Raw genomic sequence first — 24,712 nt, 5'->3', positions numbered from 1 at the left:
AGAGAGAGAAAATCTGGAACAACAGAGGTTTGAACTTGAACAGCAGAAACAGATGTTGGAGGATAGCATCAAAAAAATTATGGAGGAAAAGCAAGAACTTTCTAAATTAGCAAAAGAACTTCAGAAAGCCCAAGAAGAAATGGAAAACATGAAATACATGACTAACAAAGAAAGAGACCAGGTTGAACAAATGCAAGCTGAGATACACAGTCAGATTCAGTCAATTGAACTACAAAGGCAAATCATCCAAGACAAGCAAAAAGCTCTTGAGGAAAAAGAGATAATAATAAAGAGGAAGGAAGAGGAAGTAGAGAGGAGAAACATGGAATTAGATGGAATCACTGCTCAGCTTCAGATTGAACAAGAACATTTAGATAATGTTCTTGAGGAAGCCAATAAGAGACAACATGCCCTTGACATGATGCAGGTTGATATAGAATTGCATAAACAAAAAAATAATAAGGACTTTGAGTTGCTTGAGAAGATCCGACATGAAATAGACAATGAAAAGTCAGAAATTAATCAGAAAAAAGATGATCTGCAGATCTGGATTGAACAACAGAAAGAAGAGGTTGAATCCCAATTAGAAGAGCTAGAGAAAGAGAGACAAAGACTGACACAGATAAAGAGAGAGCTTCACGCTGAGAGAGAACAATCTGAGAAATGGAAAGCTGATATAAATAGGATACATGATGAAACAGAGACCATGAGACAAACAGTGATAATGGAGAAGACTGAGCTGGAGCAGAGAGGTAAATATATTACTGAGCAGCAGCAAAGACTGGATCAAAGTGTAAGAGAGATGAAGGAAGAAAGACGTGAAATTGATAAGATGAGGATTGAACTAGAAGCTCAGAGACAACAGGTGGAAGAGGACATGAGGACAAATGAAAAGCAGGAAAGAGAACTTGCACAACAGAGAGATGAAATACAAAGAGAAAAACAAGACAATGGTGAAAACAGGGACATGACTAACAAATTAATGAAAGATTTGGAAATCATGAAAGCCAAGCTGGTGGAACAACAAGAAGAGATCCAAACTGAAGCAGAACAACTGCAAGAGGAGAGAAGATTGGTTTACAAGACAAAGTCTGAGGTGCAGAATGATGCTGACAATCTAACAAACATCTTAGAAGAGATTAGAAGGGAGCGAGAAAAACTGGACATAAGGGAGGCCCACCTTAAACTAATGAAAGAGCAGTGTGACAATACCATGGAAGAAACTAAGAGGAAGAAGAGAGAACTGGAAGAGACTGTTAATGACATAGTTGAGCAAACTCAAAAGATTGATACCAAGAAAGATCTTCTGGAAAAAGAGAGAAAAGACATTGAAACAGAAAGAGAAGATTTACAGAGACAAGCCAACGACCTGAAGCTGCAAATAACAAAACACAGAGAAAAAGAAGAGATGAATAAAAGATCAATGAATGACGAGAAGAAGCTTCTTGAGCAGAAGGCTGATGAAATCCTGAGACAGAGAGGTGACTTAGAGAAAGAAAAAGAGGGCATGATGAAGAAATGGAAAGAACTGGAGGTTCTTCAGAAGGAAATACAAAAACAAAGATATGAAATAGAAGAAATTAATTATGAGATACAGACTGAAAAGACTGAAATGAATCAACAGCAGCACGGACTAAAGGAGAGTGTAAGAGTCATGAATAAGGAGAGGAAAGATCTGGAGAACATGAGGAATGAATTAGACACACAAATGGAAGAGATAAGAGTAAAAGCAAAGATGGAGAAAGAGGAACTTGATCAGATAAAGAGTGAACTGGAGAGAGAGAAAACTGAAATAGATCATGAGCAGAAGAAAATGGATGATGACAGGAAAATGATTGAACAGGAAAGAAATGACCTGGAGAAGATGAGGTCTGAAATAATGACACAAACAAAGCAAATGGAAGAAGACATGAGAGAGGCAATCCAGCTAGAGAGATCAGCACTTGACCTGAAAATACAAGAGATTGATCTAGAAAAAGACAGAATTGAAAAGAACAAAGAAATAATTCAAAAATTAATAGATGAGGTGGAGGAACAGAGACATGATGTTAAACTCCAGAAAGAAGAACTTGCCTTAGAGATAAAAAAGATCACTGATGAAAAAGATTTTCTGGCTCAAAGAAAGACTGAACTGCAAAATGAAAGTGAACGAATCAGATCCATGAAGGAGGAAATAAAGAAGGAAAGAGAAAAAGTGAAGGAAACGGAAGCTCATCTACAAAAGGACAAAGGAGAAATTGAGAGTCTCATTGAAGAAACAAGGAGACGAAAAGAAGATCTGGAAAAGATGAACACAGATTTAAATGAACAAAAACAAGAGTTGAACAACTGCAGAGACCTTCTAGAACAAGAAAGAGATGAAATAAGTGATAAATGGACACAGTTACAACAGAGAATTGATGAATTTGATTCTCAAGTCAGCAAAAAGAAGGAAGAGGATATAATAGAACAGAAGAAGATGGAAGAAGAAAGAAAAAGTCTGGAAAAAACCAAAGCTGAGGCCATGGAGCTGAAGACTGAAGCTGATCGGGAACATCATGATATAAACTTAAAAACACAAGAGTTAATCACACTGCAAGAACAGATTATGAAAGAAAGAGAGAAAGATGAAGAAATGAAAGTAAAAGCAAAGATGGAGAGAGAAGAACTTGATCAGATAAAGAGTGAACTGGAAGGAGAAAAAACTGATATAGATCATGAGCTGAGGAAAATGGATGAATACAGGAAGATGATTGAACAGGGAAGAAATTATCTGGAGAAGATGAGGTCTGAAATAATGACACAAAGACAGAAAATGGAAGAAGACATGAGAGAGACAATCCAGCTAGAGAGATCAGCACTTGACCAGAAAATACAAGAGATTGATCTGGAAAAAGACAGAATTGAAAAGAACAAAGAAATAATTCAAAAATTAATGGATGAGGTGGAGGAACAGAGACATGATGTTAAACTCCAGAAAGAAGAACTTGCCTTAGAGATACAAAAGATCACAGATGAAAAAGATCTTCTGGCTCAAAACAAGACTGAACTGCAAAATGAAAGAGAACGAATCAGATCCATGGAGGAGGAAATAAAGAAGGAAAGAGAAAAAGTGAAGGAAACGGAAGCTCATCTACAAAAGGACAAAGGAGAAATTGAGAGTCTCATTGAAGAAACAAGGCTACGAAAAGAAGATCTGGAAAAGATGAACACAGATTTAAATGAACAAAAACAAGAGTTGAACAACTGCAGAGACCTTCTAGAACAAGAAAGAGAAGAGATAAATCATAAATGGACACAGTTACAACAGAGAATTGATGAATGTGATGCTCAAGTCAGAAAACAGAAAGAAGAGGATATAATAGAACAGAAGAAGATGGAAGAAGAAAGAAAAAGTCTAGAAGAGACCAAAGCCGAGATCCAGGATTTAAAGACGAAAGCTGAGCAGAAACATCATGCTATAAACCTAAAAACACAAGAGTTAATCACACTGCAAGAACAGATTATGAAAGAAAGAGAGAGAGATGAAGAAATGAAAGTAAAAGCAAAGATGGAGAGAGAAGAACTTGATCAGATAAAGAGTGACCTGGAAGGAGAAAAAACTGAAATAGATTATGAGCTGAAGAAAATGGATGAAGACAGGAAGATGATTGAACAGGAAAGAAAGGACCTGGAGAAGATGAGGTCTGAAATAATGACACAAAGACAGAAAATGGAAGAAGACATGAGAGAGACAATCCAGCTAGAGAGATCAGCACTTGACCAGAAAATACAAGAGATTGATCTGGAAAAAGACAGAATTGAAAAGAACAAAGAAATAATTCAAAAATTAATGGATGAGGTGGAGGAACAGAGACATGATGTTAAACTCCAGAAAGAAGAACTTGCCTTAGAGATACAAAAGATCACAGATGAAAAAGATTTTCTGGCTCAAAACAAGACTGAACTGCAAAATGAAAGAGAACAAATCAGATACATGGAGGAGGAAATAAAGAAGGAAAGAGAAAAAGTGAAGGAAATTGAAGCTCATCTACAAAAGGACAAAGGAGAAAATGAGAGTCTCATTGAAGAAACAAGGCGACGAAAAGAAGATCTGGAAAAGATGAACACAGATTTAAATGAACAAAAACAAGAGTTGAACAACTGCAGAGACCATCTAGAACAAGAAAGAGAAGAGATAAATCATAAATGGACACAGTTACAACAGAGAATTGATGAATGTGATGCTCAAGTCAGAAAACAGAAAGCAGAGGATATAATAGAACAGAAGAAGATGGAAGAAGAAAGAAAAAGTCTGGAAAAAACCAAAGCTGAGATCATGGATATAAAGACGAAAGCTGAGCAGGAACATCATGATATAAACCTAAAAACACAAGAATTAAACACACTGCAAGAACATATCATGAAAGAAAGAGAGAAAGATGAAGAAATTAAAGTAAAAGCAAAGATGGAGAGAGAAGAACTTGATCAGATAAAGAGTGAACTGGAGAGAGAGAAAACTAAAATAGATCATGAGCAGAAAATGATTGAACAGGAAAGAAATGACCTGGAGAAGATGAGGTCTGAAATAATGACACAAACACAGAAAATGGAAGAAGACATGAGAGAGGCAATCAAACTAGAGAGATCAGCACTTGACCAGAAAATACAAGAGATTGATCTAGAAAAGGACAGAACTGAAAAGAACAAAGAAATAATTGTGAAATTAATGGATAAAGTGGAGGAACAGAGACATGACATTAAACTCCAGAAAGAAGAACTTGAACTTCACAGACAAAAGATCACAGATGAAAAAGATCTTCTGGCTGAAAGAAAGACTGAACTGCAAAATGAAAGTGAACGAATCAGATCCATGGAGGAGGAAATAAAGAAGGAAAGAGAAAAAGTGAAGGAAACGGAAGCTCATCTACAAAAGGACAAAGGAGAAATTGAGAGTCTCATTGAAGAAACAAGGCTACGAAAAGAAGATCTGGAAAAGATGAACACAGATTTAAATGAACAAAAACAAGAGTTGAACAACTGCAGAGACCTTCTAGAACAAGAAAGAGAAGAGATAAATCATAAATGGACACAGTTACAACAGAGAATTGATGAATGTGATGCTCAAGTCAGAAAACAGAAAGAAGAGGATATAATAGAACAGAAGAAGATGGAAGAAGAAAGAAAAAGTCTGGAAAAAACCAAAGCCGAGATCATGGATATAAAGACGAAAGCTGAGCAGGAACATCATGATATAAACCTAAAAACACAAGAATTAAACACACTGCAAGAACATATCATGAAAGAAAGAGAGAAAGATGAAGAAATTAAAGTTAAAGCAAAGATGGAGAGAGAAGAACTTGATCAGATAAAGAGTGAACTGGAGAGAGAGAAAACTAAAATAGATCATGAGCAGAAAATGATTGAACAGGAAAGAAATGACCTGGAGAAGATGAGGTCTGAAATAATGACACAAACACAGAAAATGGAAGAAGACATGAGAGAGACAATCCAGCTAGAGAGATCAGCACTTGACCAGAAAATACAAGAGATTGATCTGGAAAAAGACAGAATTGAAAAGAACAAAGAAATAATTCAAAAATTCATGGATGAGGTGGAGGAACAGAGACATGATGTTAAACTCCAGAAAGAAGAACTTGCCTTAGAGATACAAAAGATCACAGATGAAAAAGATTTTCTGGCTCAAAACAAGACTGAACTGCAAAATGAAAGAGAACAAATCAGATACATGGAGGAGGAAATAAAGAAGGAAAGAGAAAAAGTGAAGGAAATTGAAGCTCATCTACAAAAGGACAAAGGAGAAAATGAGAGTCTCATTGAAGAAACAAGGCGACGAAAAGAAGATCTGGAAAAGATGAACACAGATTTAAATGAACAAAAACAAGAGTTGAACAACTGCAGAGACCATCTAGAACAAGAAAGAGAAGAGATAAATCATAAATGGACACAGTTACAACAGAGAATTGATGAATGTGATGCTCAAGTCAGAAAACAGAAAGCAGAGGATATAATAGAACAGAAGAAGATGGAAGAAGAAAGAAAAAGTCTGGAAAAAACCAAAGCTGAGATCATGGATATAAAGACGAAAGCTGAGCAGGAACATCATGATATAAACCTAAAAACACAAGAATTAAACACACTGCAAGAACATATAATGAAAGAAAGAGAGAAAGATGAAGAAATTAAAGTAAAAGCAAAGATGGAGAGAGAAGAACTTGATCAGATAAAGAGTGAACTGGAGAGAGAGAAAACTAAAATAGATCATGAGCAGAAAATGATTGAACAGGAAAGAAAGGACCTGGAGAAGATGAGGTCTGAAATAATGACACAAACACAGAAAATGGAAGAAGACATGAGAGAGGCAATCAAACTAGAGAGATCAGCACTTGACCAGAAAATACAAGAGATTGATCTAGAAAAGGACAGAACTGAAAAGAACAAAGAAATAATTGAGAAATTAATGGATAAAGTGGAGGAACAGAGACATGATATTAAACTCCAGAAAGAAGAACTTGAACTTCACAGACAAAAGATCACAGATGAAAAAGATCTTCTGGCTGAAAGAAAGACTGAACTGCAAAATGAAAGTGAACGAATCAGATCCATGGAGGAGGAAATAAAGAAGGAAAGAGAAAAAGTGAAGGAAACGGAAGCTCATCTACAAAAGGACAAAGGAGAAATTGAGAGTCTCATTGAAGAAACAAGGCTACGAAAAGAAGATCTGGAAAAGATGAACACAGATTTAAATGAACAAAAACAAGAGTTGAACAACTGCAGAGACCTTCTAGAACAAGAAAGAGAAGAGATAAATCATAAATGGACACAGTTACAACAGAGAATTGATGAATGTGATGCTCAAGTCAGAAAACAGAAAGAAGAGGATATAATAGAACAGAAGAAGATGGAAGAAGAAAGAAAAAGTCTAGAAGAGACCAAAGCCGAGATCCAGGATTTAAAGACGAAAGCTGAGCAGAAACATCATGCTATAAACCTAAAAACACAAGAGTTAATCACACTGCAAGAACAGATTATGAAAGAAAGAGAGAGAGATGAAGAAATGAAAGTAAAAGCAAAGATGGAGAGAGAAGAACTTGATCAGATAAAGAGTGACCTGGAAGGAGAAAAAACTGAAATAGATCATGAGCTGAAGAAAATGGATGAAGACAGGAAGATGATTGAACAGGAAAGAAAGGACCTGGAGAAGATGAGGTCTGAAATAATGACACAAAGACAGAAAATGGAAGAAGACATGAGAGAGACAATCCAGCAAGAGAGATCAGCACTTGACCAGAAAATACAAGAGATTGATCTGGAAAAAGACAGAATTGAAAAGAACAAAGAAATAATTCAAAAATTCATGGATGAGGTGGAGGAACAGAGACATGATGTTAAACTCCAGAAAGAAGAACTTGCCTTAGAGATACAAAAGATCACAGATGAAAAAGATTTTCTGGCTCAAAACAAGACTGAACTGCAAAATGAAAGAGAACAAATCAGATACATGGAGGAGGAAATAAAGAAGGAAAGAGAAAAAGTGAAGGAAATTGAAGCTCATCTACAAAAGGACAAAGGAGAAAATGAGAGTCTCATTGAAGAAACAAGGCGACGAAAAGAAGATCTGGAAAAGATGAACACAGATTTAAATGAACAAAAACAAGAGTTGAACAACTGCAGAGACCATCTAGAACAAGAAAGAGAAGAGATAAATCATAAATGGACACAGTTACAACAGAGAATTGATGAATGTGATGCTCAAGTCAGAAAACAGAAAGCAGAGGATATAATAGAACAGAAGAAGATGGAAGAAGAAAGAAAAAGTCTGGAAAAAACCAAAGCTGAGATCATGGATATAAAGACGAAAGCTGAGCAGGAACATCATGATATAAACCTAAAAACACAAGAATTAAACACACTGCAAGAACATATCATGAAAGAAAGAGAGAAAGATGAAGAAATTAAAGTAAAAGCAAAGATGGAGAGAGAAGAACTTGATCAGATAAAGAGTGAACTGGAGAGAGAGAAAACTAAAATAGATCATGAGCAGAAAATGATTGAACAGGAAAGAAATGACCTGGAGAAGATGAGGTCTGAAATAATGACACAAACACAGAAAATGGAAGAAGACATGAGAGAGGCAATCAAACTAGAGAGATCAGCACTTGACCAGAAAATACAAGAGATTGATCTAGAAAAGGACAGAACTGAAAAGAACAAAGAAATAATTGTGAAAATAATGGATAAAGTGGAGGAACAGAGACATGATATTAAACTCCAGAAAGAAGAACTTGAACTTCACAGACAAAAGATCACAGATGAAAAAGATCTTCTGGCTGAAAGAAAGACTGAACTGCAAAATGAAAGTGAACGAATCAGATCCATGGAGGAGGAAATAAAGAAGGAAAGAGAAAAAGTGAAGGAAACGGAAGCTCATCTACAAAAGGACAAAGGAGAAATTGAGAGTCTCATTGAAGAAACAAGGCTACGAAAAGAAGATCTGGAAAAGATGAACACAGATTTAAATGAACAAAAACAAGAGTTGAACAACTGCAGAGACCTTCTAGAACAAGAAAGAGAAGAGATAAATCATAAATGGACACAGTTACAACAGAGAATTGATGAATGTGATGCTCAAGTCAGAAAACAGAAAGAAGAGGATATAATAGAACAGAAGAAGATGGAAGAAGAAAGAAAAAGTCTGGAAAAAACCAAAGCTGAGATCATGGATATAAAGACGAAAGCTGAGCAGGAACATCATGATATAAACCTAAAAACACAAGAATTAAACACACTGCAAGAACATATCATGAAAGAAAGAGAGAAAGATGAAGAAATTAAAGTTAAAGCAAAGATGGAGAGAGAAGAACTTGATCAGATAAAGAGTGAACTGGAGAGAGAGAAAACTAAAATAGATCATGAGCAGAAAATGATTGAACAGGAAAGAAATGACCTGGAGAAGATGAGGTCTGAAATAATGACACAAACACAGAAAATGGAAGATGACATGAGAGAGGCAATCAAACTAGAGAGATCAGCACTTGACCAGAAAATACAAGAGATTGATCTAGAAAAGGACAGAACTGAAAAGAACAAAGAAATAATTGAGAAATTAATGGATAAAGTGGAGGAACAGAGACATGATATTAAACTCCAGAAAGAAGAACTTGAACTTCACAGACAAAAGATCACAGATGAAAAAGATCTTCTGGCTGAAAGAAAGACTGAACTGCAAAATGAAAGTGAACGAATCAGATCCATGGAGGAGGAAATAAAGAAGGAAAGAGAAAAAGTGAAGGAAACGGAAGCTCATCTACAAAAGGACAAAGGAGAAATTGAGAGTCTCATTGAAGAAACAAGGCTACGAAAAGAAGATCTGGAAAAGATGAACACAGATTTAAATGAACAAAAACAAGAGTTGAACAACTGCAGAGACCTTCTAGAACAAGAAAGAGAAGAGATAAATCATAAATGGACACAGTTACAACAGAGAATTGATGAATGTGATGCTCAAGTCAGAAAACAGAAAGAAGAGGATATAATAGAACAGAAGAAGATGGAAGAAGAAAGAAAAAGTCTAGAAGAGACCAAAGCCGAGATCCAGGATTTAAAGACGAAAGCTGAGCAGAAACATCATGCTATAAACCTAAAAACACAAGAGTTAATCACACTGCAAGAACAGATTATGAAAGAAAGAGAGAGAGATGAAGAAATGAAAGTAAAAGCAAAGATGGAGAGAGAAGAACTTGATCAGATAAAGAGTGACCTGGAAGGAGAAAAATTTGAAATAGATCATGAGCTGAAGAAAATGGATGAAGACAGGAAGATGATTGAACAGGAAAGAAAGGACCTGGAGAAGATGAGGTCTGAAATAATGACACAAAGACAGAAAATGGAAGAAGACATGAGAGAGACAATCCAGCTAGAGAGATCAGCACTTGACCAGAAAATACAAGAGATTGATCTGGAAAAAGACAGAATTGAAAAGAACAAAGAAATAATTCAAAAATTAATGGATGAGGTGGAGGAACAGAGACATGATGTTAAACTCCAGAAAGAAGAACTTGCCTTAGAGATACAAAAGATCACAGATGAAAAAGATCTTCTGGCTCAAAACAAGACTGAACTGCAAAATGAAAGAGAACAAATCAGATACATGGAGGAGGAAATAAAGAAGGAAAGAGAAAAAGTGAAGGAAATTGAAGCTCATCTACAAAAGGACAAAGGAGAAAATGAGAGTCTCATTGAAGAAACAAGGCGACGAAAAGAAGATCTGGAAAAGATGAACACAGATTTAAATGAACAAAAACAAGAGTTGAACAACTGCAGAGACCATCTAGAACAAGAAAGAGAAGAGATAAATCATAAATGGACACAGTTACAACAGAGAATTGATGAATGTGATGCTCAAGTCAGAAAACAGAAAGCAGAGGATATAATAGAACAGAAGAAGATGGAAGAAGAAAGAAAAAGTCTGGAAAAAAACAAAGCTGAGATCATGGATATAAAGACGAAAGCTGAGCAGGAACATCATGATATAAACCTAAAAACACAAGAATTAAACACACTGCAAGAACATATCATGAAAGAAAGAGAGAAAGATGAAGAAATTAAAGTTAAAGCAAAGATGGAGAGAGAAGAACTTGATCAGATAAAGAGTGAACTGGAGAGAGAGAAAACTAAAATAGATCATGAGCGGAAAATGATTGAACAGGAAAGAAATGACCTGGAGAAGATGAGGTCTGAAATAATGACACAAACACAGAAAATGGAAGAAGACATGAGAGAGGCAATCAAACTAGAGAGATCAGCACTTGACCAGAAAATACAGGAGATTGATCTAGAAAAGGACAGAACTGAAAAGAACAAAGAAATAATTGAGAAATTAATGGATAAAGTGGAGGAACCGAGACATGATATTAAACTCCAGAAAGAAGAACTTGAACTTCACAGACAAAAGATCACAGATGAAAAAGATCTTCTGGCTGAAAGAAAGACTGAACTGCAAAATGAAAGTGAACGAATCAGATCCATGGAGGAGGAAATAAAGAAGGAAAGAGAAAAAGTGAAGGAAACGGAAGCTCATCTACAAAAGGACAAAGGAGAAATTGAGAGTCTCATTGAAGAAACAAGGCTACGAAAAGAAGATCTGGAAAAGATGAACACAGATTTAAATGAACAAAAACAAGAGTTGAACAACTGCAGAGACCTTCTAGAACAAGAAAGAGAAGAGATAAATCATAAATGGACACAGTTACAACAGAGAATTAATGAATGTGATGCTCAAGTCAGAAAACAGAAAGAAGAGGATATAATAGAACAGAAGAAGATGGAAGAAGAAAGAAAAAGTCTAGAAGAGACCAAAGCCGAGATCCAGGATTTAAAGACGAAAGCTGAGCAGAAACATCATGCTATAAACCTAAAAACACAAGAGTTAATCACACTGCAAGAACAGATTATGAAAGAAAGAGAGAGAGATGAAGAAATGAAAATAAAAGCAAAGATGGAGAGAGAAGAACTTGATCAGATAAAGAGTGACCTGGAAGGAGAAAAAACTGAAATAGATCATGAGCTGAAGAAAATGGATGAAGACAGGAAGATGATTGAACAGGAAAGAAAGGACCTGGAGAAGATGAGGTCTGAAATAATGACACAAAGACAGAAAATGGAAGAAGACATGAGAGAGACAATCCAGCTAGAGAGATCAGCACTTGACCAGAAAATACAAGAGATTGATCTGGAAAAAGACAGAACTGAAAAGAACAAAGAAATAATTCAAAAATTAATGGATGAGGTGGAGGAACAGAGACATGATGTTAAACTCCAGAAAGAAGAACTTGCCTTAGAGATACAAAAGATCACAGATGAAAAATATTTTCTGGCTCAAAACAAGACTGAACTGCAAAATGAAAGAGAACAAATCAGATACATGGAGGAGGAAATAAAGAAGGAAAGAGAAAAAGTGAAGGAAATTGAAGCTCATCTACAAAAGGACAAAGGAGAAAATGAGAGTCTCATTGAAGAAACAAGGCGACGAAAAGAAGAACTGGAAAAGATGAACACAGATTTAAATGAACAAAAACAAGAGTTGAAGAACAGCAGAGACCTTCTAGAACAAGAAAGAGAAGAGATAAATCATAAATGGACACAGTTACAACAGAGAATTGATGAATGTGATGCTCAAGTCAGAAAACAGAAAGCAGAGGATATAATAGAACAGAAGAAGATGGAAGAAGAAAGAAAAAGTCTGGAAAAAACCAAAGCTGAGATCATGTATATAAAGACGAAAGCTGAGCAGGAACATCATGATATAAACCTAAAAACACAAGAATTAAACACACTGCAAGAACATATCATGAAAGAAAGAGAGAAAGATGAAGAAATTAAAGTAAAAGCAAAGATGGAGAGAGAAGAACTTGATCAGATAAAGAGTGAACTGGAGAGAGAGAAAACTAAAATAGATCATGAGCAGAAAATGATTGAACAGGAAAGAAATGACCTGGAGAAGATGAGGTCTGAAATAATGACACAAACACAGAAAATGGAAGAAGACATGAGAGAGGCAATCAAACTAGAGAGATCAGCACTTGACCAGAAAATACAAGAGATTGATCTAGAAAAGGACAGAATTGAAAAGAACAAAGAAATAATTGAGAAATTAATGGATAAAGTGGAGGAACAGAGACATGATATTAAACTCCAGAAAGAAGAACTTGAACTTCACAGACAAAAGATCACAGATGAAAAAGATCTTCTGGCTGAAAGAAAGACTGAACTGCAAAATGAAAGTGAACGAATCAGATCCATGGAGGAGGAAATAAAGAAGGAAAGAGAAAAAGTGAAGGAAACGGAAGCTCATCTACAAAAGGACAAAGGAGAAATTGAGAGTCTCATTGAAGAAACAAGGCTACGAAAAGAAGATCTGGAAAAGATGAACACAGATTTAAATGAACAAAAACAAGAGTTGAACAACTGCAGAGACCATCTAGAACAAGATAGAGAAGAGATAAATCATAAATGGACACAGTTACAACAGAGAATTGATGAATTTGATGCTCAAGTCAGAAAACAGAATGAAGATGATATAATAGAACAAAAGAAGATGGAAGAAGAAAGAAAAAGTCTGGAAAAAAACAAAGCTGAGATCCAGGATTTTAAGACTAAAGCAGAGCAGGAACATCATGATTTGAACCTAAAAACACAAGAATTAAACACACTGCAAGAACAGATTATGAAAGAAAGAGAGAGAGATGAAGAAATGAAAGTAAAAGCAAAGATGGAGAGAGAAGAACTTAATCAGATAAAGAGTGACCTGGAAGGAGAAAAAACTGAAATAGATCATGAGCTGAAGAAAATGGATGAAGACAGGAAGATGATTGAAAAGGAAAGAAAGGACCTGGAGAAGATGAGGTCTGAAATAATGACACAAAGACAGAAAATGGAAGAAGACATGAGAGAGGCAATCCAGCTAGAGAGATCAGCACTTGACCAGAAAAAACAAGAGATTGATCTAGAAAAAGATGGAATTGAAAAGAACAAAGAAATAATTCAAAAATTAATGGATGAGGTGGAGGAAAAGAGATATGATATTAAACTCCAGAAAAAAGATCTTGCCTTAGAGATACAAAAGATCACTGATGAAAAAGATCTTCTGGCTCAAAGAAAGACTGAACTGCAAAATGAAAGTGAACAAATCAGATACATGGAGGAGAAAATAAAGAAGGAGAGAGAAACGCTGAAGGAAATGGAAGCTCATCTACAAAAGGACAAAGGAGAAATTGAGAGTCTCATTGAAGAAACAAGGAGACGAAAAGAAGATCTGGAAAAGATGAACACAGATTTAAATGAACAAAAACAAGAGTTGAAGAACTGCAGAGACCTTCTAGAACAAGAAAGAGAAGAAATAAATAATAAATGGACACAGTTACAACAGAGGATTGATGAATTTGATTCTCAAGTCAGCAAAAAGAAGGAAGAGGATATCATAGAACAGAAGAAGATGGAAGAAGAAAGAAAAAGTCTGGAAAAAACCAAAGCTGAGGTCATGGAGCTGAAGACTGAAGCTGAGCGGGAACATCATGATATAAACTTAAAAACACAAGAATTAAACACACTGCAAGAACAGATTATGAAAGAAAGAGAGAAAGATGAAGAAATGAAAGTAAAAGCAAAGATGGAGAGAGAAGAACTTGATCAGATAAGGAGTGAACTGGAGAGGGAGAAAACCGAAAAAGATCATGAACAGAAAATGATTGAACAGGAAAGAAATTATCTGGAGAAGATGAGGTCTGAAATAATGACACAGAGACAGAAAATGGAAGAAGACATGAGAGAGGCAATCCAGCTAGAGAGATCAGCACTTGACCAGAAAATACCAGAGACTGATCTAGAAGAGGACGGAATTGAAAAGAACAAAGAAATAATTGAGAAATTAATGGATAAAGTGGAGAAACAGAGACATGATGTTAAACTCCTGAAAGAAGAACTTGACCTTGAGAAACAAAAGATCACAGATGAAAAAGATATTCTGGCTCAAAGAAAGACTGAACTGCAAAATGAAAGTGAACGAATCAGATACATGGAGGAGGAAATAAAGAAGGAAAGAGAAAAAGTGAAGGAAATGGAAGCTCATCTACAAAAGGACAAAGGAGAAATTGAGAGTCTCATTGAAGAAACAAGGAGACGAAAAGAAGATCTGGAAAAGATGAACACAGGTTTAAATGAACAAGAGTTGAAAAACTGCAGAGACCTTCTAGAACAAGAAAGAGAAGAAATAAATAATAAATGGACACAGTTACAACAGAGAATTGATGAATTTGATTCCCAAGTCAGCAAAAAGAAGGAAGAGGATATCAGAGAACAGAAGAAGATGGAAGAAGAAAGAAAAAGTCTGGAAAAAACCAAAGCTGAGATCCAGGATTTAAAGACGAAAGCTGAGCAGAAACATCATGCCATGAACCTAAAAACACAAGAATTAAACACACTGCAAGAACAGATTATGAAAGAAAGAGAGAAAGGTGAAGAAATGAAAGTAAAGGCAAAGATGGAGAGAGAAGAACTTGATCAGATAAAGAGTGAACTGGAAGGAGAAAAAAATGAAATAGATCATGAGCTGAGGAAAATGGATGAAGACAGGAAAATTATTGAACAGGAAAGCAATGACCTGGAGAAGATGAGGTCTGAAATAATGACACAAAGACAGAAAATGGAAGAAGACATGAGAGAGACAATCCAACTAGAGAGATCAGCACTTGACCATAAAATACAAGAGATTGATCTAGAAAAAGACAGAACTGAAAAGAACAAAGAAATAATTCGGAATTTAATGAATGAGGTGGAGGAACAGAGACATGATGTTAAACTCCAGAAAGAAGAACTTGCCTTAGAGATACAAAAGATCACAGATGAAAAAGATCTTCTGGCTCAAAACAAGACTGAACTGCAAAATGAAAGTGAACAAATCAGATACATGGAGGAGGAAATAAAGAAGGAAAGAGAAAAAGTGAAGGAAATTGAAGCTCATCTACAAAAGGACAAAGGAGAAAATGAGAGTCTCATTGAAGAAACAAGTCGACGAAAAGAAGATCTGGAAAAGATGAACACAGATTTAAATGAACAAAAACAAGAGTTGAACAACTGCAGAGACCATCTAGAACAAGAAAGAGAAGAGATAAATCATAAATGGACACAGTTACAACAGAAAATTGATGAATGTGATGCTCAAGTCAGAAAACAGAAAGCAGAGGATATAATAGAACAGAAGAAGATGGAAGAAGAAAGAAAAAGTCTGGAAAAAAACAAAGCTGAGATCATGGATATAAAGACGAAAGCTGAGCAGGAACATCATGATATAAACCTAAAAACACAAGAATTAAACACACTGCAAGAACATATCATGAAAGAAAGAGAGAAAGATGAAGAAATTAAAGTAAAAGCAAAGATGGAGAGAGAAGAACTTGATCAGATAAAGAGTGAACTGGAGAGAGAGAAAACTAAAATAGATCATGAGCAGAAAATGATTGAACAGGAAAGAAATGATCTGGAGAAGATGAGGTCTGAAATAATGACACAAAGACAGAAAATGGAAGAAGACATGAGGGAGGCAATCAAACTAGAGAGATCAGCACTTGACCAGAAAATACAAGAGATTGATCTAGAAAAAGACGGCATTGAAAAGAACAAAGAAATAATTCGGAATTTAATAAATGAGGTGGAGGAACAGAGACATGATGTTAAACTCCAGAAAGAAGAACTTGAACTTCACAGACAAAAGATCACAGATGAAAAAGATCTTCTGGCTGAAAGAAAGACTGAACTGCAAAATGAAAGTGAACGAATCAGATCCATGGAGGAGGAAATAAAGAAGGAAAGAGAAAAAGTTAAGGAAACGGAAGCTCATCTACAAAAGGACAAAGGAGAAATTGAGAGTCTCATTGAAGAAACAAGGCTACGAAAAGAAGATCTGGAAAAGATAAACACAGATTTAAATGAACAAAAACAAGAGTTGAAAAACTGCAGAGACCTTCTAGAACAAGAAAGAGAAGAGATAAATCATAAATGGACACAGTTGAAACAGAGAATTGATGAATGTGATGCTCAAATCAGAAAACAGAAAGAAGAGGATATAATAGAACAGAAGAAGATGGAAGAAGAAAGAAAAAGTCTAGAAGAGACCAAAGCAGAGATCCAGGATTTAAAGACGAAAGCTGAGCAGAAACATCATGATATAAACCTAAAAACACAAGAATTAAACACACTGCAAGAACAGTTTATGAAAGAAAGAGAGAAAGATGAAGAAATGAAAGTAAAAGCAAAGATGGAGAGAGAAGAACTTGATCAGATAAAGAGTGAACTGGAGAGAGAGAAAACTAAAATTGATCATGAGCAGAAAATGATTGAACAGGAAAGAAATGACCTGGAGAAGATGAGGTCTGAAATAATGACACAAAGACAGAAAATGGAAGAAGACATGAGAGAGGCAATCCAGCTAGAGAGATCAGCACTTGACCAGAAAATACAAGAGATTGATCTAGAAAGGGACAAAATTGAAAGGAATAAAGAAATAATTCAAAAAATAATGGATGAGGTGGAGGAACAGAGACATGATATTAAACTCCAGAAAGAAGAACTTGACCTTGAGAAACAAAATATCACTATTGAAAAAGATATTCTGGCTCAAAGAAAGACTGAACTGCAAAATGAAAGTAAACAAATCAGATACATGGAGGAGAAAATAAAGAAGGAGAGAGAAACACTGAAAGAAATGGAAGCTCATCTACAAAAGGACAAAGGAGAAATTGAGAATGTCACTGAAGAAATAAGAAGACAAAAAGAAGATCTGGAAAAGATAAACGCAGATTTAAATGAACAAAAACAAGAGTTGAAGAACTGTAGAGACCTTCTAGAACAAGAAAGACAAGATATAAAACATAAATGGACACAGTTACAACAGACAATTGATGAATATGAGCAGTCAAAGACTGAGTCCATGAGGAACATTCAGGAGGACAGCAGAAAGGATGAAGAAAAAACAGAAATGGAAGAAAAACTTAAACAGGCTAACCAGGAATATGAAAGTGTGATAGAAGAAACAAACAGGAGAAGGAATGAATTAGAGAAAATCATGTTTGACAAATCAAATGAAAATCAAGAGATTGATACCAAGAAAGATCTTTTGGACAAAGAGAGATATAAAATCAAAAAGGAAAGAGAACAGTTACAGAGACAAGCTGATGATCTGGAGATGCACATGACAACACACAGAGAAAAAGAAGAGATGAGTAAAATAGCAATGGATGATGAGAAGAAGCTTCTTGAACAGAAAGCTGATGAAATCCTAAAACAGAGAGATGAACTGGAAAAAGAAAAAGAGGATGTAATGAAGAAGTGGAATGAGCTGGATGTTCTTCAGAAGGAAATACAGAAACAAAGAGATGAAATGGAAGAAATAAAAAATGAGTTACAGACTGAAAAGAATCAACAGCAGCACAGACTAGAGGAGAGTTTAAGAGCCATGAATGAGGAGAGGAGAGATCTGGAGAACATGAGGAACGAATTTGAAACACACAGACAACAAATAGAAGAGATGAGAATAAAAGCAAAGATGGAGAGAGAGGAACTTGATCAACTGATGGCCAAGATATTGATGGAACAAAAAGAAACCGGTAGGAGCAAGGACATGCTAGACCGCCTAAAGAATGAAATGGAGCAAACAAAAGCCAAACTGAATGCTCAAGAGGAGGAAATCAAACTGGAAATGCAAATAGTGCAAGATGAGAGGAAAGAACTGGAGCAGTCCAAGGCTGAAATCAAGAGACAGGCTGATGAAATAAAGATCATAAAAGATCAGACCCATCAACTAGAAAAAGAGGAAGAAGCATTTGAAACATTAAAAGAGGAAAGTTTACCTAAACAGCTTGCTCAACGGAAGGGAGAAGAAACAATCTCTCAAGGAAAACAGATACAAATAGATGAAGTCAACAGACTCTTGTCTGAGATTCAAAGGGAACGGGAGGAACTTGAAAGAAACAAACAAATCTTTGAACATCAGAGAGAGGCACTTGAACAGATAAAGAGTATACAACCAACACAGAGGCTGGAAATCATTTTGATTAGTTCTGCAACACAAACATCTGATATAGATGACATACCTGTAGGTGACATCTCAGCCCCTCAAGAAGCGATTGTTGAGGAACAAGCAGACATTCATAAGGAATATACAACTTTCATAACAAAAGGGAAGGAAGATGAACTAGAGAGAATGAGCGATCAGGAGGGCATGGAGCTCAAAATGAGAAGTGAAGAAACCGAAATGGAGGCAAGCCGAGAGGACACTACACCAACAAGTGAATATAAATATGTACCAGATCCATCCATGGTAGTAAAGGTGGAGTTCGATAAAGATGAAATCAAAGGCCTTTCTGAGATGCTGAAGACTGAAAGAAGAGAACTAGAGAAGACAAGACTTATTTTACAGAGAGACCAGAAAGAGATTGAGAAAATGAGACATGACATTGACAGAGAGAAGAACGATCTAGAGAACCATAGAGCCGCTCTTGAGAAACAATATGAAGAGATGGAGATATGTATACAGAATATGGAAAATGAAAGATCTGAGTTAGAAATGACTCAAGAAAAAATTGAGATGGACATTAAAAATATTCTAATGGAGACCAAGAGCAAACAGGAGAGAATAGAAAACATGGAAGTTCAGCTTCAAGAGAAGAAGAGAGAAATGGAAACCATCTCAGATGAGATGAAACAGAGACAAGAAGAGTTGGACTTCATAAATACAGAGATAAAAAGAAAGAGACCTGGCATGGGGGATGCCAAAGGAACGGAGGAACATGAGTTCATTGACATTCTTCTGGAAAGAGAGATTGTAAAAAAACACATGGAGGAAATACAGAACCAAAAAGAGGCATTACAAAAGGAGAGGGATGAAATAGAAAAAATACATGCTGGGCTGCAGAGGGAGCGAACAGAAATTGAGATGTGTCAGGAAATGTTGAACACAGAAAGAAATGAGCTAAATGGAATGAGAGTCGATCTGGAGATACAAAAAGAGGAGTTTGAGCGCATGCAACAAAACATAGAAACTGACAAAGATGAGCTGGAATCAAGGTTAAGGGAAGCAGAGGACACAGAGAGCCTTTTGGAGGACATTCATAAAGAAAAGGAAAGGGTAGAAAAAATAGCAGCCCAACTTTCCAAAGAACAAGAAGAGTTTAAAATGATTATGAATGAGACAAATAAATGGATGGAGGAGATTAAACGGATTGAGGGGGAAATTACAACAAGGCAAGTAGAAATGGAGCGCATTGAAGAACTTAAACTAAAAGAGCTAGATGAACAGAAAACCATGAAAGAGAGTGAAAATCAAGAGCTTCAGCTGAGGAGAGCAGAATTTGAAAAAATGAAGACCCAAATTGACATTGAAAGAGGAGAAATTCAGAAAATACGAAAAGAGTGTGAGAGAGAAAAACATGAACTGAAGCAAATGAAAACAGACTTGCAGAAAGAAAAAACACAGAAAACAGATGCAGAAGTGGAATATGATGAAATCCACGATGTTATGGACTCATTGAAAGAAGAGAAAGAAGAAATAGAAAGGATGAAAGCTGACCTTCAGAACGAGCAGAGAGAAATTGAAACCATGAGGGACATTATTAAAAGAGAGAAGGGTGAGCTGGAACACAAGAAAGCTGAAATGCTGCAAATGACTGCAGAAATAAGGGACCCGGACAGTGACAGGAACTTACAAGATGAAATTACGAAGATTGAAGCAATCCTCAAAGAAACCAAGAGCCAGAAAAATGACCTGGAACAGATGAATGAGAATTTGATCAGAGAAAAAACAGAAATGGAAAGCAACTGTCATATACTAGAAAGAGAAAAAATAGAACTGGAGGCAAGATTACAGGATTTGGTGAATGAACTGAATATTAACTTGAAGGAATTAGAAGCTCTTCAAAAGTCCCAGATGGAGGAGAGAGAGAAGAAAACTCTGGAGAAAGTGACTATGGAGAAGAGTGAGCTACAACAGAAGGTTAAAATATACAAACAAGAACAACAACTGGAATACATCGTGGAAACTTCAGAAAGGAAGTGGGATGAGACGCAGGTAGCCACAGAAAGGACCAAACATGATGAAGAAAACAGGCAAATCCTGAAAACTGAGAGAGAAGAGATCACACAGCTGAAAGATAAATTACTGAAAGAGAAAGAGGATGTTGAAACCACCAAAGAGAGAATTAACAGAGAGATGGAGCACATTGAAAAGATGCAAACCCAGTTAGATGACCAAAAAGAAGAAATAGAGCTTGAAAAACAAAAATTAGAAGACATACAAACTGAGATTCAGGACAAAACAAATGCTCTGGAGAAAAATGTGCAGGACTTACAAAAAGATAGGGACAATCTGAATGCTTTAGCAATTCAACAACAACAAGAAAGAGAAGAGATAGATATACTAGCAAAAGAAAACAAAAGAAAAGAGGAGCGTGCAGAAGCTGAGATTCAAAAACAGCTAGAGGACATAGAAAATGACAAGGTCGGGTTGGCAAAAGAGAGGGAACTCGTTGATCGGATGAATACAGAACTACAGACTAAAAGCAAAGAACTAGAGAAAATAATCAGAAAACAGCAAGAGGAGTTTAAAATCAAAGAGAATGACATGCAAAAAGAAAGAAAGGCTCTGGAGAAGATGAATGTTGAGCTAGAAAGGAAAACCACCGAAATAGAAAACAAGAGGGAGAAAGTAACTCTCTGGGAAGCAGATATACAGAAACAGAAAAATGAGGCAGAAGAGCTAAAGAACATCTTAGAAAGAGAGAAAAGTGAACTTGACAGAGAGAAAGTGGATGTACAACACGAAAAACAAGAGATGGAAAACATTCTGAAAACCGCCAAGAGTGAGATGGAAGACCTGAAGAAGCTGAGAAATGAAATTGAAGGGAAGAAAGACATGATGGACAGACTGTCAATGGAAAAACATGAAATGGATCAACTAAAAACTGAGTTACAGTTGGAGAAGGAAAGCGTAGACGAGGACAAGATGATGTTGAAGCAATTGATGAACGAAATAGAAAATAAAAGATCTCAACTGGACAGCGATATAGAGAAGATGAACATGGACAAATTAAATATTCAAAAAGAAAAAGACTCCCTGGAGGAGATCAAGGCTGATTTACAAAGAAAGGCTGAAAAGCTTCATGAGGAAATGAGTAAAACAGAGCAAACCACCTCTCAAATGTTTAAAGACAAAGAAGACCCTCAGAAGAGTCTGGACGACATGAGGAGAAAGGAAGAAGTGCTCAGTACTATGCGTGCTGACATTGAAAGGCAGACAAAGCTTCTGGAATCGGATCTACTGCTACTTCAGACACAAAAAGAGAGCTTGGAGAAGAGCAATGAAGTGAATGAAACGCTAAGAGAAGATCTTGAAAAACAAAGAGAAAAGAATGACTTGACAATGCAAGAACTGCACAAAGAGAGGCTGGCATTGGAGCAGATAATAACTGACATAACACAGCAGAGAGACACATTAGCAAACACACAGAATGAAATAAGACTTAAAGAACATGCACTGAAAAACAAAGAAAGAGAACTTGACACACAAAGAAAAGATATGGATAACCTAAGAAACATTGTGATGGCTGAGAAAAAGCAGCTGGAAATGAGGCAACATGTTATAAATCAACAGCAGAAGGAGGTTGATGACTTGATTGCTGAAAACAGAAAAATGAGAAATGATCTAGATAGCATGAAAACTCATCTGGAACAAGAGAGACAGCAACTGCAAGAAAACATTAAAACATTTGAAGACCAGAGGAATGTTCTTGATCAAATCAAGGTTGATGCAGGGCAACAGACGGATGAGCTTGAGACAATCACAACAGATACAAAGAGGGAAAAAGAACATTTTGGAGAGGAAAGAGAAGAGATTGATGCTTTAAAGAAGGAAATGCTCATCCTCAAAGAAAATATGCAGACAGAACGAGACAAGCTTAATAATGCTATTCAAAAGGACAGAGCAGAGATTGAAAACAGCAAAAAGAGCATCAATAGTGAAAAATGTCACATCGAAATGGAGAGAGCTGATTTAAACAGACTGAAGGAAGAGGTTGAAGTCAGCAGACAAAGTGTACAACATGAGAGAACTTTGCTGCAACAAGATAAAGACATGATACAGAAGGAAAAAGAAGACATGGACTGCATTACAGAGGAAAAAGCGAGAACAACAGAGGAACTGTATAATCTCAAAGAGCATATAAACAGAAAATTATCCGAACTGGAGACGTTAAACATGGAGATTCAACTAAAGAGACAAGAAGCAGAAATCCATTACTTACCAGGAGAGATAAAAACAAAGAGGGATGCTGATGTCCTAAGAGAGGAACAAAATGCAGATGAAACCCAGATATATCAACTGAAGACCATCTCAATAGATGCTGAAACGCAAACGGATGACACTAAGAAAACAGATGATAGTGGACAAAAGGACTTAAAAGAAGAAACAGCTGCAATAAAGAAAGAACAACCAACTGAGACAAAGTTGGAGGATACGCACACATCTGAGGTGCAAGAAATAAGGGAATCTTTAAGTAAAGAAATGGATGATTTGGAGAGAATGAAGACAATGATGAAAAAGGAGAGAGATGAACTGGAACAAGTTAAAACTGACATTCAAAGGAGGAAGCAAGACTTTGAGAGAAACATGGAGGAAGCCATGAGTGAGAGGTCAAGAAATGAAGAAAAACTGCTACTACTTACACAAGACAAACAGGATTTATCAAAAACCCTAGATGAGAAAAATAAGGAAATAGAGAGCATCACTGAAACATTCATGAGAAAGATGGGACAACTGGAAAAAACTATAGCTGCAATGGAAAAACAGAAGGAAGAATTTGAAAACGAGGTGCTTCGGCAAAAACAAAATGAACAGGAGAGACTAAAAATCCAGAGACAGACAGATGGTATTGGAACATCATTGGAACAAGTACAAGACACTACAGAGGAGAAAAAGACAGGCAGAGACAGCAAGGCACAAACATCTAAAACTGAGGGAGAAGTTCTCCAGCTAATGGATGACACGATCCTAGAACAAGATGAGCTGAACAACATGCGAGTTGAATTACAGAGGCAACGTGATGAAATGGAGAATAAAATGAAGATCACACAAACTGGCCTTCTTGAGCTGGAGAAGGCAAAGGAAGACCTGCATAAAGTGAGGGATGAATGTAGAACTGCTGAAGAAGAAAAGTCAGTGATCTTGGAGAGTATTGAGAGGAGGAGGAACAGTTTGGAGAAGGTTCAAGCCGAGATCTTAAGACTTACAGAGGAGATTGAGCATCTCACACAAAGCTGTGAATGCAAAAGAAGAGAACTGCAGCAAATAGAGACTGACATACAAAGACAAATGAAGAGGACTGTGAGGACTCAACAAGAAACGGATATTCAGAGCCAACTAGAAGACCAAGAAGTAGTAGAGACTATAGAATACATTCAAGAACATACCGAAGAAATGAAGCAGAGGAGAACCCAAGAAACACAAACTGAAGACCAAGAAAGAGAAGCTCTACCACAGTATGAAGAGATAGATACAATGAAAAGGAGAATACAGGAAATGAAAGGTGAACTAGAGAACAGATTACAAGACATCCAAAGAAAGGAACTGGAAAGACTAGGCATGCAAAGAGAAAAAATCGAGTTGGAGCTACGGAAAGCTGAGATTGAACGATATAATGAAGCACTCCGGCATGAGAGAGAAAGCGACCGACTCAAGCTCATGGAAAAAGAGAAGGAAGTACTTCTGTTAAGGGAGTGTATGCTGATTGAGATCAATCGACTGAACAGCAAAGAGACAGAAACAAGCACACAGCACTTGGAGATGATGGAGCGCCTCGTCGGTGATGCAGCGGTGAGGATGGACCGATTCAGACAGGTCACGGACAGAGCAGTGCAAACGCTGATGTTTGAAGGAGATGGAGAGCAGTTTGGAAGAGCTCAGAGAGTGATGACAGAACAGGTGGAAAGTGTCAGTGGAAGGGTGGAGATTTCTCTGGACGTCCTGAGTGAAGACATGGAGGAAGGAGCGAGAGGAGAATCCCATAGTGAGGGCGTGGCTGGGCCAACTTCATGGAGATTGAGGCTACTGCACTGGATCAGACGGCGCTGCTGTTGCTGCTGTCCCAGAAATGCTAGAAACACTGTGGAGGACACGGAGGACATTTTATAA

At 36.5% G+C, this 24,712-nt stretch overlaps 1 protein-coding gene across 1 annotated transcript in view; it reads left to right on the top strand.

Annotated features, from left to right (window-relative positions):
- Positions 1-24,712, top strand: part of LOC307134330 (uncharacterized protein) — a gene marked incomplete at its 3' end in the record, with an annotated part of 58,549 nt that extends 33,837 nt beyond the window's left edge. Inside the window, exon 7 of the mRNA XM_079829974.1 lies at positions 1-24,712. This exon is cut by the window's left edge and continues 21,716 nt beyond it. Within this exon, the coding sequence (XP_079686100.1) occupies positions 1-24,712 (24,712 nt within the window).

Source organism: Gobio gobio, assembly GCF_949357685.1.
Source record: "Gobio gobio genome assembly, chromosome: 11".
Taxonomy (NCBI): domain Eukaryota; kingdom Metazoa; phylum Chordata; class Actinopteri; order Cypriniformes; family Gobionidae; genus Gobio; species Gobio gobio.
Note: the sequence above shows the minus strand (reverse complement) of the source record. Positions and strands in the feature narration are given on the sequence as shown.